Below are 12,586 nucleotides of genomic sequence, written 5' to 3'. Positions count from 1 at the left end.
AACTCACTCACTCACTCCAATTCCTAGTGTCTCGAGGATGATCAGAGGAGCAACGATCCTCGCCGCCTGAGTACGTTTGCACACAACCAGCTAAGTCACATCTTGTCCAGACTCGATTATTTACAGACCGCCGCCATATAGCTGGAATATTGCCGAGTGCGGCGTTAAACAACAAACAAACAAACAAAAACATATCTTGTAAACAGCCGGTCCCCAACTGAGCTGTGTCTTGTCACAATCGTGGCACAAGGTATTTAGTCTACCCAAGAAACCGCCTCCTGATGTAGTGGAAAGACCGTAACAGATGGCACTTGTTGTTACCCTGCTTGCGCTCTACGGCACGAGCCTCTCATAGAAAGACTTGTCACGATGACATCTTCGGCATCCCAGGAAACGGAGGCCATAACCTTTCCAGCAGATGGGACAGTCTTTGTCTGCTTCAGTGGTGGTCATGTCAAATGCTCCTCCCACTGTTTGGATTGTTGTTGACTCAGGCTGGAAGTGGTGAACCCAGGTTTCATCCATAGTCACAAATCGTTGCAAGAACCTTTCTGGATCAGCATCAAACAGAGCTGCATGGATTATCACGATACGAGATTTGGTCGGTCACCACCATACTTATCGTGGATTCGTTGGATCATTTCTGGTTTTGTTTGGATACACATTTATGCATCATGTAATGTCCACAACAAAATATTTCCCTATTTAGCAATTCCCTCCATTTGATACTCAGAACTTATCAATCATTCCCCGAACAAGATACATTGTTGTTCTATCTCCTAGAATTCAGATCTACTCGGCCCCTGGAAAGAGAGAGGTGTTGAATAGGAGTTAAAGATATGTTTTGAATGAGTTGTATTTTGTTAAAGTATCAAGACCTTATGTATTTTTATTGTCGATGTTTTCGTGCTTGTTGACCCCTCTTTGGTTTAAGTTATGTCTGTAAGTTCCTTAGATCAGAAGTGGTACAGTTGCCATGGTTTCTTTAGTACAGATTGTAGATGTTTTGGATGATACTTATATATAAAATAGCTACCCTATAAATCGCAAATTGAAATAATGCAAGGCAAGACCCGCCGCTGAGGCGGTGGGGGAGCCTGGTGGTCAAAGCGTTCGCACGTCACGAAGACCTAGGTTCGTTTCCTCACATGGGTACAATGTGTGAAGCCCATATTGAAATATTGCTAAAAGTGGCATAAAAACCACACCCACTCAAGACCCACCCACTTTATTTGCAGCCAATCAGAAAACAGTAGTCTGCTTGTAGGTGTGACCTAACATTTGTGGTTAGTCAATCAAATAAATGACTTTCAATTTCAATTTTTTTAAGAACACTTCGAATCCATGAGTGAACAAAAGCATGGTTAACCAAACTCCTTTGACAATCGACATCCATCACTGGATTTGACTATTTGAAAGTAGGTTGCTGGTTGACGCGAAGCTATTAGGATGTTAAAAGAAATACGTACGAATGGATAACATCTGTTATACCACCTCTGGAATTACCATATATTGGTGTCCTAGTTCATCTCCTTGGTATTCTGCATGTTTATATATGTACTGACATTTCAGAATATTTTTTTTTTGTCACGTTATTTTTAAACACTGAAGACCTGTTTTTGAGATACTTTGAAAAAATACGTTTTTTCATTGCATATAAATTTTGAAAGAAAGAAAGATAATAAGCTGGTTAAATATCACTGTAGTCAGAATGTTTTTGATAGTATGTATGGGTAAGTGCAAACAAGGCTGTATATTTTGTCCAAAAATAAATTTTTAAACCCATAAGGACTAATTATATTTCAGCACATTTAGCGCAAATTTAAACCATGGTTCTTGGGTTGACTGTCCAGGTTTATATTTACAGCACACCTTCCTTCCAGGACAAGAAACTAGATTTCCCCTCTATGAGTTATTTATTAATTAGATGTTTTGTACCTACTCATATTTCTCCAGAAAGCGGAGTTTCTCAGTATTAGCAAGGATGGTAGATACACCAAAACTCTCATGCACCTCAATATGTGGCCTTCCATACAATAAACGATACTGACCTGTATGGCAATACACCACAATGCAATGTACACATTCTTTAACTTACATCAGGAAAGAAAAACCCTATGTTTATGCTATTTAAAATGTGAAGTGAGGTGAAATGGGGTTTAATGTTATGTCCAAGATTGTTGCACTTAAATAGCGATGTGCATGCACCTGTGTGTGTGTGTCTGCTTGTACTTGTTCAGACTGATGCCGATTTATGGTGCTTACCCATTGAGATACCATGCCGCAGTTTAACATGAATACCCCACTCAGACACAGTATACTGACTCCAGCCAACCAGTCCTTGTTTTAGCCCTTTAATGCCGAGCGCCAGACAGGGTAACAACAAGTACCCTCTTTTAACATCTTTTGGTATGACATGGGTGGGATTGAACCCCAGACCTTCCGCTTTCCTCTCCACTCTACAACTAGACCACGGAGGCGGTCCCCAAAATGTGAAGTAAGGCCGTCTTATTGTTGATAGTAATTTTGATAAATAAATGTGATGTTTAATCAATGCGAGCACAGGCCAGTCGCATTTTTTGTATGTACTCCATGCTTGCATTAATTTCAAGATTTACAGTATTTGTGACGTAGCTGGAATATTAGGGAATGCGGCATAAAACAACAAATACAACACAAGGACGATGTTTGAAGTTTTAATGTTCCAGTATACATTCTAGACTCTAGAGTGGATCCAGCACAAAACAGACTGTAATAGTGTCATGTACATAATATACAAATATACTTTCTACAAACAGAACTGTTTGAATGTGTCAGATCTATCGCTGAAACTTCCATTGTTCCATTAGCTATTTTGTAATGCACAAAATCAAAATTGGCTTCATTTCATGCTGCTTGCCTGACATTGAATCAAGTCCTGCCTTCTAACAACTAGTTCTCTATAAACATTGTAGTAAAGGTTAGAAACTATACATTAAAAATTCAAAACAACGTTATTAAAACAGCAAGAAGCACAAAGAGTATAACCAACACGGTCCAATCATTTCAATCATTTAGCTATTTAAACTTGGCTTGAAACATCAGCATATACCCTGTATAAATAATGAAGGTTGATGTAAAACACCCTTCTCATGTTCTCACTGACGTAATGTCCATTAATCAATTACAAATATATCAACATGGCTGTGGGAAACTGGGACTAATACGTACAATTTCTGGGAATCCCAATCTTTGCATACTGTAAAATATCATAGATCAACAACTATACTACTGAAAAGAAGGACAACCAGATTCTTGCTATGACAGATTAACTATAGTAATATGAAATAATCGGTTGGTCCATAACTTCTTTTCAGTAGTATAAAATAAACTTACAAAAAATATAACTATCTAATTAAGGAAATAATTGTGAGTTCTTCATTTGTGTGAATCTACTAAGACAAGATGTCTTCAACGTCTCTTGCTTGCTGGGATGGAGTACATTGGCTTGGGTAGCCTTTCAAACGTCTTAAAGCAAGGCAATATTTGGATAGCATTTTAGACTAGTCTACCGCACATTCTTAAAACATCTTTGCTTGAAAAGCATCCTTTTTGTTTGTATGTTTGTTCAAACTGTTTTTTCAAGAACTTTCAATTGGAAATTACCCAACATTTTTATATGGCTCCGTCCTTTTGACACACAGACAAAGAAAATAGTAAAAAGTAAATACACTGGTCCCACCTAAAAACCATGAGCTCAGGAAGTTTTCTGCTTTAACACAGCACCCATTACACCCTAATCACTGTGACAAGCGACAAGCCCCAGCCCCCTCCCCTCACAAGTTTTTGGAATGAAAATGATTTGTTTTTGGTTTTATGGGGTCTCTTGATAATATGGTTAGCAGAGTGACATATATAAATGTGAAAGAAAGATGCAGTTTGAAATATTTCATCGAATGGCATGTAAAAGAGCTACAGTGGAATCTCGCTTTTCTGAGAGCAAATGAGTGTACAGCTGAATGCTATTTCTGGCTTTAATTGATTTACGAGACATATACACATGTTAATCTTAATTCCTGCATATAAAACAATGCCTAGCGGAACACGAAATACAATTTAAATAGAATATCATCATGTCTAGTAATGTCTTATCGCAAATTTCACATTCTATTGACCACTATTGTGATCACGTGTTCTTTTACCCAAATTCACTGAAGGGATTCGATGATGCTCTTAATAGCATGTGATACTCGTAAAACCTTATGCATTATAAGATAGGGTTTTTAGCCTCCGTAGAATTTAGGTAGGGAAGGTAACTGTGGTCAGTTGACAAAGGTTTCAGATATCTGAAATTTGTTTATCTGCACAATATTGGAGAAACGCAAGTGTCCGGATAAGCAAGGTTACACTGTACTTCCATTCCGTATCAGTGTACTTTGGAGTTGTATTAGTAAAAAAAAATGTTAACAAACTTAGTATTCATAACGTTTGTTATGTATCTGTGAAATTATGGGTTGGTAGATCTGTAGACTTAAAGTAAAAAACCAAACACCTAACAAGCTTGTACTTTGTAACACAAAACTCTATTAAGCAAATCGCTTTGCCACGTCAAGAAACACTGTTGTAGATTTACAGCTAATAAACATAAGTTAAGCATGCACTAAATAAACAAGATGAAAACAATGGGTATGTACAAACACTGCGATATGGTACTTTAGAATAAATTAAGACAAATTTATGTACAGAATTCCATGGACTAGACTTAAGCAGAAAAGCTTGTTCAATACATGTGTTCAGTTATCACCTGGTCTGTGGTACTGGTGTCACTGTTTGTATAACAAGATGTGAAATATGAAGTAAACCTTTCAGAATCTTACTCTCACACTTCGGTAACTGGATTTTAGGTGGAAGCAGGTAGTCTTCCCCAGTTCCAGATCTTTACAAGTCTCAGAGCACCTTGCATGCTTGTCAATATAGGTGTAACGATATCGTGGGATCGCAATACGATTCGTATCCCACTACTATGGGTGCGATACGATTTGTATCCCGATACAATACTTTTATTTCACAAGCACATATTCTTTCTTTTTGGCAGGTGAATCACAACCCTGAATCATTTGTTATCAAATTTCAGACATCAAAGATGGATATTGCGGGAAACATACTGGTAGAGGGCTCTGTGAAGGTTATGCTGTTTATGTCCAACCATGAAATACTAGAGAATCTGTGTAAGCTGGTGGTTGAACAGTTTCTGTTATTATTCACATGTTTTTACACCAATATAACTTGAAATGAAATGCATCATATGTATCGCAATACAGGGGTTGTAAATCAATGTATTGTATCGTGGGCCCCTCTTATCTACTGCCGTATCGTTACACCACTTATACACTACCCTCTCAGTCATAAGACACATTCAGGCCACTATCATACAGCTGGAATATTGTGGAGTGTGGCATTTAAACAAAACAAAACTCTCAGTCTGACAATGGCAGAGGAGGGAGATGGTATGATGATTTGCAGTTTGGCTACCATAATGTGTTAATATTTCTTTAAAACAATACTACTCGCCAGACTTGGTTAAGCCTAGTTTTGTATACGTGATTGGCTTAATGAGTGCCAGGAATGATGCCTGCTGGGTACTTTACTACTCAACATTTGTTATGACCTAAAAGGTCTTCTTTAGTCAAAGATGTGGTCCTTAGCAAATGTTATGTAGTACAGTTATCATTGTAACATTCAACACATCCAGTCCTTGATAGTGTTCTCAAACACATGTACTTAACACTGATTGATTCTCACAACAAAATAAAAGTCATCATCCCTCAAATATTTGTGCTAACTACATATAGAACTTGATTAAAAAACATACCTAAATGCCAAGAATTGCATTACAATATCATCCAAAAAATATGTAAATATAGAAAATTGTGAAAGGTATAAACTTGAATATTTTATGTACAGTGTAAATTAACCCATTGATTTGTTGATTTGTGATTTGTTTCCACTTTTGGCCCATCTATGTTAAAACAACACGACCTTGCTGAAGTAAACAGAACATAAAATGTTTGTCGGCCTTATTTGTAGCAAAATTAAAAAAACTAACTCAAAATCATTATTTCATATTTCTCAAATTATCACTTCATGAATTGTGTATCTACTAGTCGATACTGATATTTTCATTTCAAAGTAATTATTTAGTCAATTATTAATTTTTAATATTTAAGTTAGTTTACTTAAGATGAAAAACTAACTGCTCACATATATTTTGCATTTAATCCATGCTCACATTAATTTCAAGATTTACAGTATTTGTGACATAGCTGGAACATCGCTGTTATAACAGATCATAGTGGCATTCCTTCTACATTTCTGCCACTAAATTCAAGCAATGCTGTCATATGTATTCTGAATATAGAAATGTTACCCACAGACTTGAAAAGGCCCTCTGAATGATATTCCTTGTATATCTACTGTCAAATAGCTTAAATAATATCATAGGTTGTGATTAAATTATTAACATGAAAAAGGGTTCAATATAAGACAGTTAACTTTTAAGAGCCAATAAAATAATGAACCATTTGTATTTATTTCACATTGTAATAATAATGCTTATATTTTCTTATGTTTAAACTATAGTGAGAAAAATCTATGAACTTGGCTGGTTGTTTTACTCAAATATACAAAATTTGCACTCTGCTGATTGAGAACATGTTCATGAGCTTAATTTCTCTACCTTAATCCCTAAGGAAGCCAGAAACACAGTGTGACCGATAGTGCAGTTCCTTTCCTTAATGGACAGTGCATACATCCACACATCTTGATTGTTGTTAGTTGGTGATAAGAACCCTATATAATCCGTCCATTTCATCAACAAGCTTCGAAAGTCCATTTGAGCAGGACAGTTATTCTTCAACACACGGAAATCCTTAATATACAGGAGTTGTCTCCCTTACTCCACTCACTGAACACATTTACAAGGCATGGACATGAACACACAAAAAAAGAACAAGTGACCACCAGCTTCTGTTGTCACTCTGTTACTATTATGTACAAGTTCCTGTTACAGTGTAATACAAACTGCAACTCCTGTACGGTTCTGGAATAAACTGACGATCCTGGGCTAAGTTGTATCCAATTCGAGGTTTTCCACTCCATTCGCTGATCACGTCACCAAGGACACGGTAAGGTACAAGATGACACTGTCACCTTCATGGTTGAGTACATCAGAGTGACATCTCAAGTTTACAAGTCTCCAATTACATTACATCCTCCAATTACCAGCTGGTTACTGATAGAGAACACGAGTCAAGCAGTGTACAGACGGCTGTGATGCCTCTTGCAGGGTCTTCCTGCGTCTGCCACACAATGGAGGCCATTTTGTAGGGATACCGTGTCCTGTGTCATGCGTTTAGAACATTTAGAGATGTGGGAGATGTCACAGATCAGAATATGGACGATTCCAACTCTGATTCATGAAGTATTCCTGATGTCAATGTTCTTGATATCTACAGACTTGTGTATTGTTAATCATTCCATATATGCCTGCAACAAACGTAAACACACCATCCCAATAAATCCTGTTAAAGCCAAAGTCCAACTTCAGTTTAAAACGTTGTGATAAACTTTTCTCAAACAAATCATATAAAAAATTTGGTTTGATTTCAACTTTGCATTGAAGACTTTTGGTTGTGGAATGGAAAATAGACTGACTAGGCCTTCTGTGATAATCAACATGTTATTTGTGACAAAAAATGTCAACAACATCAGGGAAACATGTAGTGCCTAGTGCCACTTCTGTCAGAGATAAACCCAATCACATTCACTCCTAAGGTTTCCTGACCCGTGTCATGTCATGTCATCCCACAAACACCGTCCGCTATGTCACACCAACACATCCACATCCTCTCACAGTACAGATTGTCAGGAAGAGCATTGTTGAACTCCGACACAACTGATTCCGATACACAGACACAACACTATCAGGCCACAACATCCACATGATCAGGTGTTTTAAGGTAATATACACAATATAGTAGTTGCGGTCATATAACTCTACTGAACAAATGACTCTTGTCTATCACAGTGGCACAGGTTGGACACAAAGTCAGATATATTTGCAGTCATTTCCCATCTGCGAACGGTGTCCGATTATTTAATTTTTGATTGGAAAATTAAAATTTTGCATACTTCATAGCCAGGCAGTTAGAGATTGAACAGCAATGCTGCTCCTCACAGGCCGTCATCCCATGGATCCATTTATGTTTTTTTCCGATAACAAAGGTTGTATTTGTGGTCAGCATGACCATGGACTAAAGGATGCTACAGGGTAGCAATCACAAGATGAGTGAGTGAGTTTGATTTTACGTCGCTTTTAGCAATATTCCAGCAATATCACGGCGGGGGACATCAGAAATGGGCTTCACACATTGTACCCATGTCGGGAATCGAACCCGGGTTTTCGGGTTGACAAACGAATGCTTTAACCACTAGGCTACCTGACCGCCCCCAATCAGAAGATGATGTCCTGTTTCTCATCAAGACAGGTCGTACTTCTCAAAGTGTTTTTTTAAGGCCTCTGCATACTCCTGGTTTGTTCCCTGAGGAAGGGAGACAGAGCGCTTCTTGCGGAGTTTGCTCCCTTTTCTCTTTAACATCGTCTTTATGCTCTTGAACGGATTTGATTCACCCGGAGAGCTCTGATGATGAGGTTGATGATGTTGCTGTTGTTTGTGATGTTGCTGTTTGTGACCAGGGGATTTTGACATTTTGTCCAATGCATACATATCGACACTTGACATGGAATGTGGCCTTTCCTTCACCTCTGAATGGTTGCCATTGGCGATACGAGATAGATCCTGAGGCAGCGAATAGGACTTGGGAATATCGACAGGCTCATCACAGCCGTTAGTGAAAATGTCATCATCATCAATTTTGTCATAAACTTCATCCTCGTAGTCATGAGTGAAGTCAATTTCTTGTGGAAACTCCAACAACGGATATTCGTTGGTTCTTTGAGACATTTCAATCATACTGCGAGGTCGTTCTTTTCCCGGAACACTCATTCTCCGCTCCTTCTTGATGTCCTTGTTCTCGTCGGCGAGGTTCTCCTGGCTACAGGACCTGACGGTGGTCTCCTCGAGAGTTTCTAGCGGCTCGGGGTGATGCAGCTCAAAACTGCTCCGATGTCGACGTAGTCTGTCACGCATTCCGCTGAATCGCAGCTTGTGCATTTTGTCCTTATCTTTCGGGGTTTTGACAGAGTTATGTCCCCCTCCGTCAGACTTTTCGTAATGCTTTTCAGGAGTGATCCCATTAGTGCCAGGGGGCATGTGAAGTTCTTTTAACGCTGCAATTAATTTGTTGTTTTTATCCCTTAAATCCTCAATTTCTGTCTGTTGAGATTTTATTTTTTTGTCTTTCTCAAGCAACACATTCACCACATTTTTCTGATCTTTTCTTATCTGTCCTTCAAGGAATAACAGATGAGCCACAATCTTCTCGACCTGCCGCTCCTGTTTCAGTGCATGTCGACGAAGTTCCTGGTCCTTGTGCCGAAGCTGCGCCTGCAATGATGTGGTGAGGAAGTTTGCCTTGGCCTGGTGCTGGTGAAAGCAGGCTTGAGTCCGATGCATGGCGTCACGGCTCGATGTCACCTCTTTCTGCAGAGCTTCTATTTCAAGCTGCATCTGCAAATGTAGGAAGAATCATTAGTTGGTATTCAATCATATTTTAAAAGACGATTTAATACTGATGTTAACAACTGTGTCAACTGGACAGCTTAAAGTGATTAAAGTGATTAAAGTGATATTGGTTATAGACTTGTTATAACCTCAGATCTTCATGTGCCACATGCCTCAGGCAGATATAACCTTGCGAGCTAGTCACTGTGTAGAAGACTAAACATCCCACAAGTCTGTTGGAATGTACATCTCTGCATCCACCACATTTACAAGAACTGTCCTCCCACCCGCTTTGTGGGGATATCGGACCTATAGAACCTATGCTGGTCTTACGAGTTGGCTTAACCGATCCGGTGGTCAGGTGACTCGGTTATTTTTAGGTCATTGTACCCCTGCTGCATGAATCACTGCTCAAATTATCAATCACTGGATTGTCTGGTTAAGACTTGATGATTTATAGGCCGCCATCATATTGCTTGAGTGTGGCGTTAAACCCAAAACACAGAACACGAAACACAGACACACACACAAACTGATACAGCTGCCAGTATTATACAGCAATTACATACACATTAGTCCCAAGAATTAACACTCATATATAGCCAGACGTGCATAATAAGGTCATATCTCCCTACTTTTGAACATTGGCCTTTGATCATGTCAATGACATGATTGACAACAATGGCCTTCTAAATCTTCTCTGACCTTTATGTTTGCCCACAATGTGTTTTTATGCCCAAATAACCGACAGCCATGGATTGCTCCACGCTTGAAAAGCTATGAAACCCTTGGACTATCAACATTTGACATGGTCATTCACTGCTGGACTGTGACTCATTAGCATTATGATGAAATTAGGGTACATAATGTGGGCAACCCTTTCAAGCTGCGGCCAGTCACTGGAGGTGACTTGTAAGGTTATATAGGCCTGTAAGCTTATGTATAGACCTGCAGAATGTCTCAGTGTAGAGATGTTGATTCATTCCTCTGAATGTATAAACATATCACAACCGGGGGATCAAAAGCAGTTTCAGAAAGTCGAGTCACATAATGGACCTTCCACTGAGGCCTTAATGTTCCCACAATGACAATAAGAGACACAATCTTCTCCAGGAATAGTTTCTAACAAACTGTTTACTAGAAACTGGACAGTTTTATGAGTCAGCTCAAACACTGAGTCGCTGATTCACCAAACAGGATACCTGTAATACTCATGGGGTACTGGGGACCTATTCTGACCTGTAATACACATGGGGTACTGGGGACCTATTCTGACCTGTAATACACATGGAGTACTGGGGACCTATTCTGACCTGTAATACACATCGGGTACTGGGGACCTATTCTGACCTGTAATACACATGGGATACTGGGGCCCTATTCTGACCTGTAATACACATGGGGTACTGGGGACCTATTCTGACCTGTAAAACACATGGGGTGCTGGGGCCCTATTCTGACCTGTAATACACATGGGGTACTGGGGACCTATTCTGACCTGTAATACACAAGGGGTGCTGGGGACCTATTCTGACCTGTAATACACATGGGGTGCTGGGGATCTATTCTGACCTGTAATACACATGGGGTGCTGGGGACCTATTCTGACCTGTAATACACATGGGGTACTGGGGACGTATTCTGACCTGTAATACACATGGGGTGCTGGGGCCCTATTCTGACCTGTAATACACATGGGGTACTGGGGACCTATTCTGACCTGTAATACACAAGGGGTACTGGGGACCTATTCTGACCTGTAATACACATGGGGTACTGGGGACCTATTCTGACCTGTAATACACATGGGGTACTGGGTACCTATTCTGACCTGTAGTACACATGGGGTACTGTGGACCTATTCTGACCTGTAATACACATGGGGTACTGGGGACCTATTCTGACCTGTAATACACATGGGGTACTGGGGACCTATTCTGACCTGTAGTACACATGGGGTACTGGGGACCTATTCTGACCTGTAATACACATTGGGTGCTGGGGACCTATTCTGACCTGTAATACACATAGGGTGCTGGGGACCTATTCTGACCTGTAATACACATGGGGTACTGGGGACCTATTCTGACCTGTAATACACAAAGGGTGCTGGGGACCTATTCTGACCTGTAATACACATGGGGTACTGGGGACCTATTCTGACCTGTAATACCCATGGGGTACTGGGGACCTATTCTGACCTGTAATACACATGGGGTACTGGGGACCTATTCTGACCTGTAATACACATAGGGTGCTGGGGACGTAGTCTGACCTGTAATACACATGGGGTACTTGGGACCTATTCTGACCTGTAATACACATGGGGTGCTGGGGACGTATTCTGACCTGTAATACCCCTGCGGTACTTGGGACCTATTCTGACCTGTAATACACATAGGGTGCTGGGGACGTAGTCTGACCTGTAATACACATGGGGTACTTGGGACCTATTCTGACCTGTAATACACATGGGGTACTGGGGACCTATTCTGACCTGTAATACACATGGGGTACTGGGGAGCTATTCTGACCTGTAATGCCCCTGCGGTACTTGGGACCTATTCTGGCCTGTAATACACATGGGATACTGGGGCCCTATTCTGACCTGTAATACACATGGGATACTGGGGCCCTATTCTGGCCTGTAATACACATGGGATACTGGGGCCCTATTCTGACCTGTAATACCCATGGGGTGCTGGGGACCTATTCTGACCTGTAATACACATGGGGTACTGGGGACCTATTCTGACCTGTAATACACATGGGGTACTGGGGACCTATTCTGACCTGTAATACACATGGGGTACTGGGGACCTATTCTGACCTGTAATACCCATGGGGTGCTGGGGCCCTATTCTGACCTGTAATACACATGGGGTACTGGGGACCTATTCTGACCTGTAATACCCATGGGGTAC

General features: G+C 40.3%; 1 protein-coding gene across 2 annotated transcripts in view; it reads right to left on the bottom strand.

Annotated features, from left to right (window-relative positions):
• Positions 1-2,707: 2,707 nt before the first annotated feature.
• Positions 2,708-12,586, bottom strand: part of LOC139459901 (uncharacterized) — a 61,540-nt gene continuing 51,661 nt past the window's right edge. For both annotated transcript variants that reach the window (XM_071241620.1, XM_071241621.1), the window contains exon 2: positions 2,708-9,668. In XM_071241620.1, the coding sequence (XP_071097721.1) occupies positions 8,517-9,668 (1,152 nt within the window). In that variant the 3' untranslated portion in view covers positions 2,708-8,516. The remainder of the gene's footprint in view (positions 9,669-12,586) is intronic.

The sequence above is a fragment of the Haliotis cracherodii genome, unplaced genomic scaffold (genome assembly GCF_022045235.1).
Source record: "Haliotis cracherodii isolate W230 unplaced genomic scaffold, xgHalCrac1.p SCAF_13, whole genome shotgun sequence".
Lineage (NCBI taxonomy): Eukaryota > Metazoa > Mollusca > Gastropoda > Lepetellida > Haliotidae > Haliotis > Haliotis cracherodii.
This window is presented reverse-complemented; position numbering and strand designations above follow the sequence as displayed.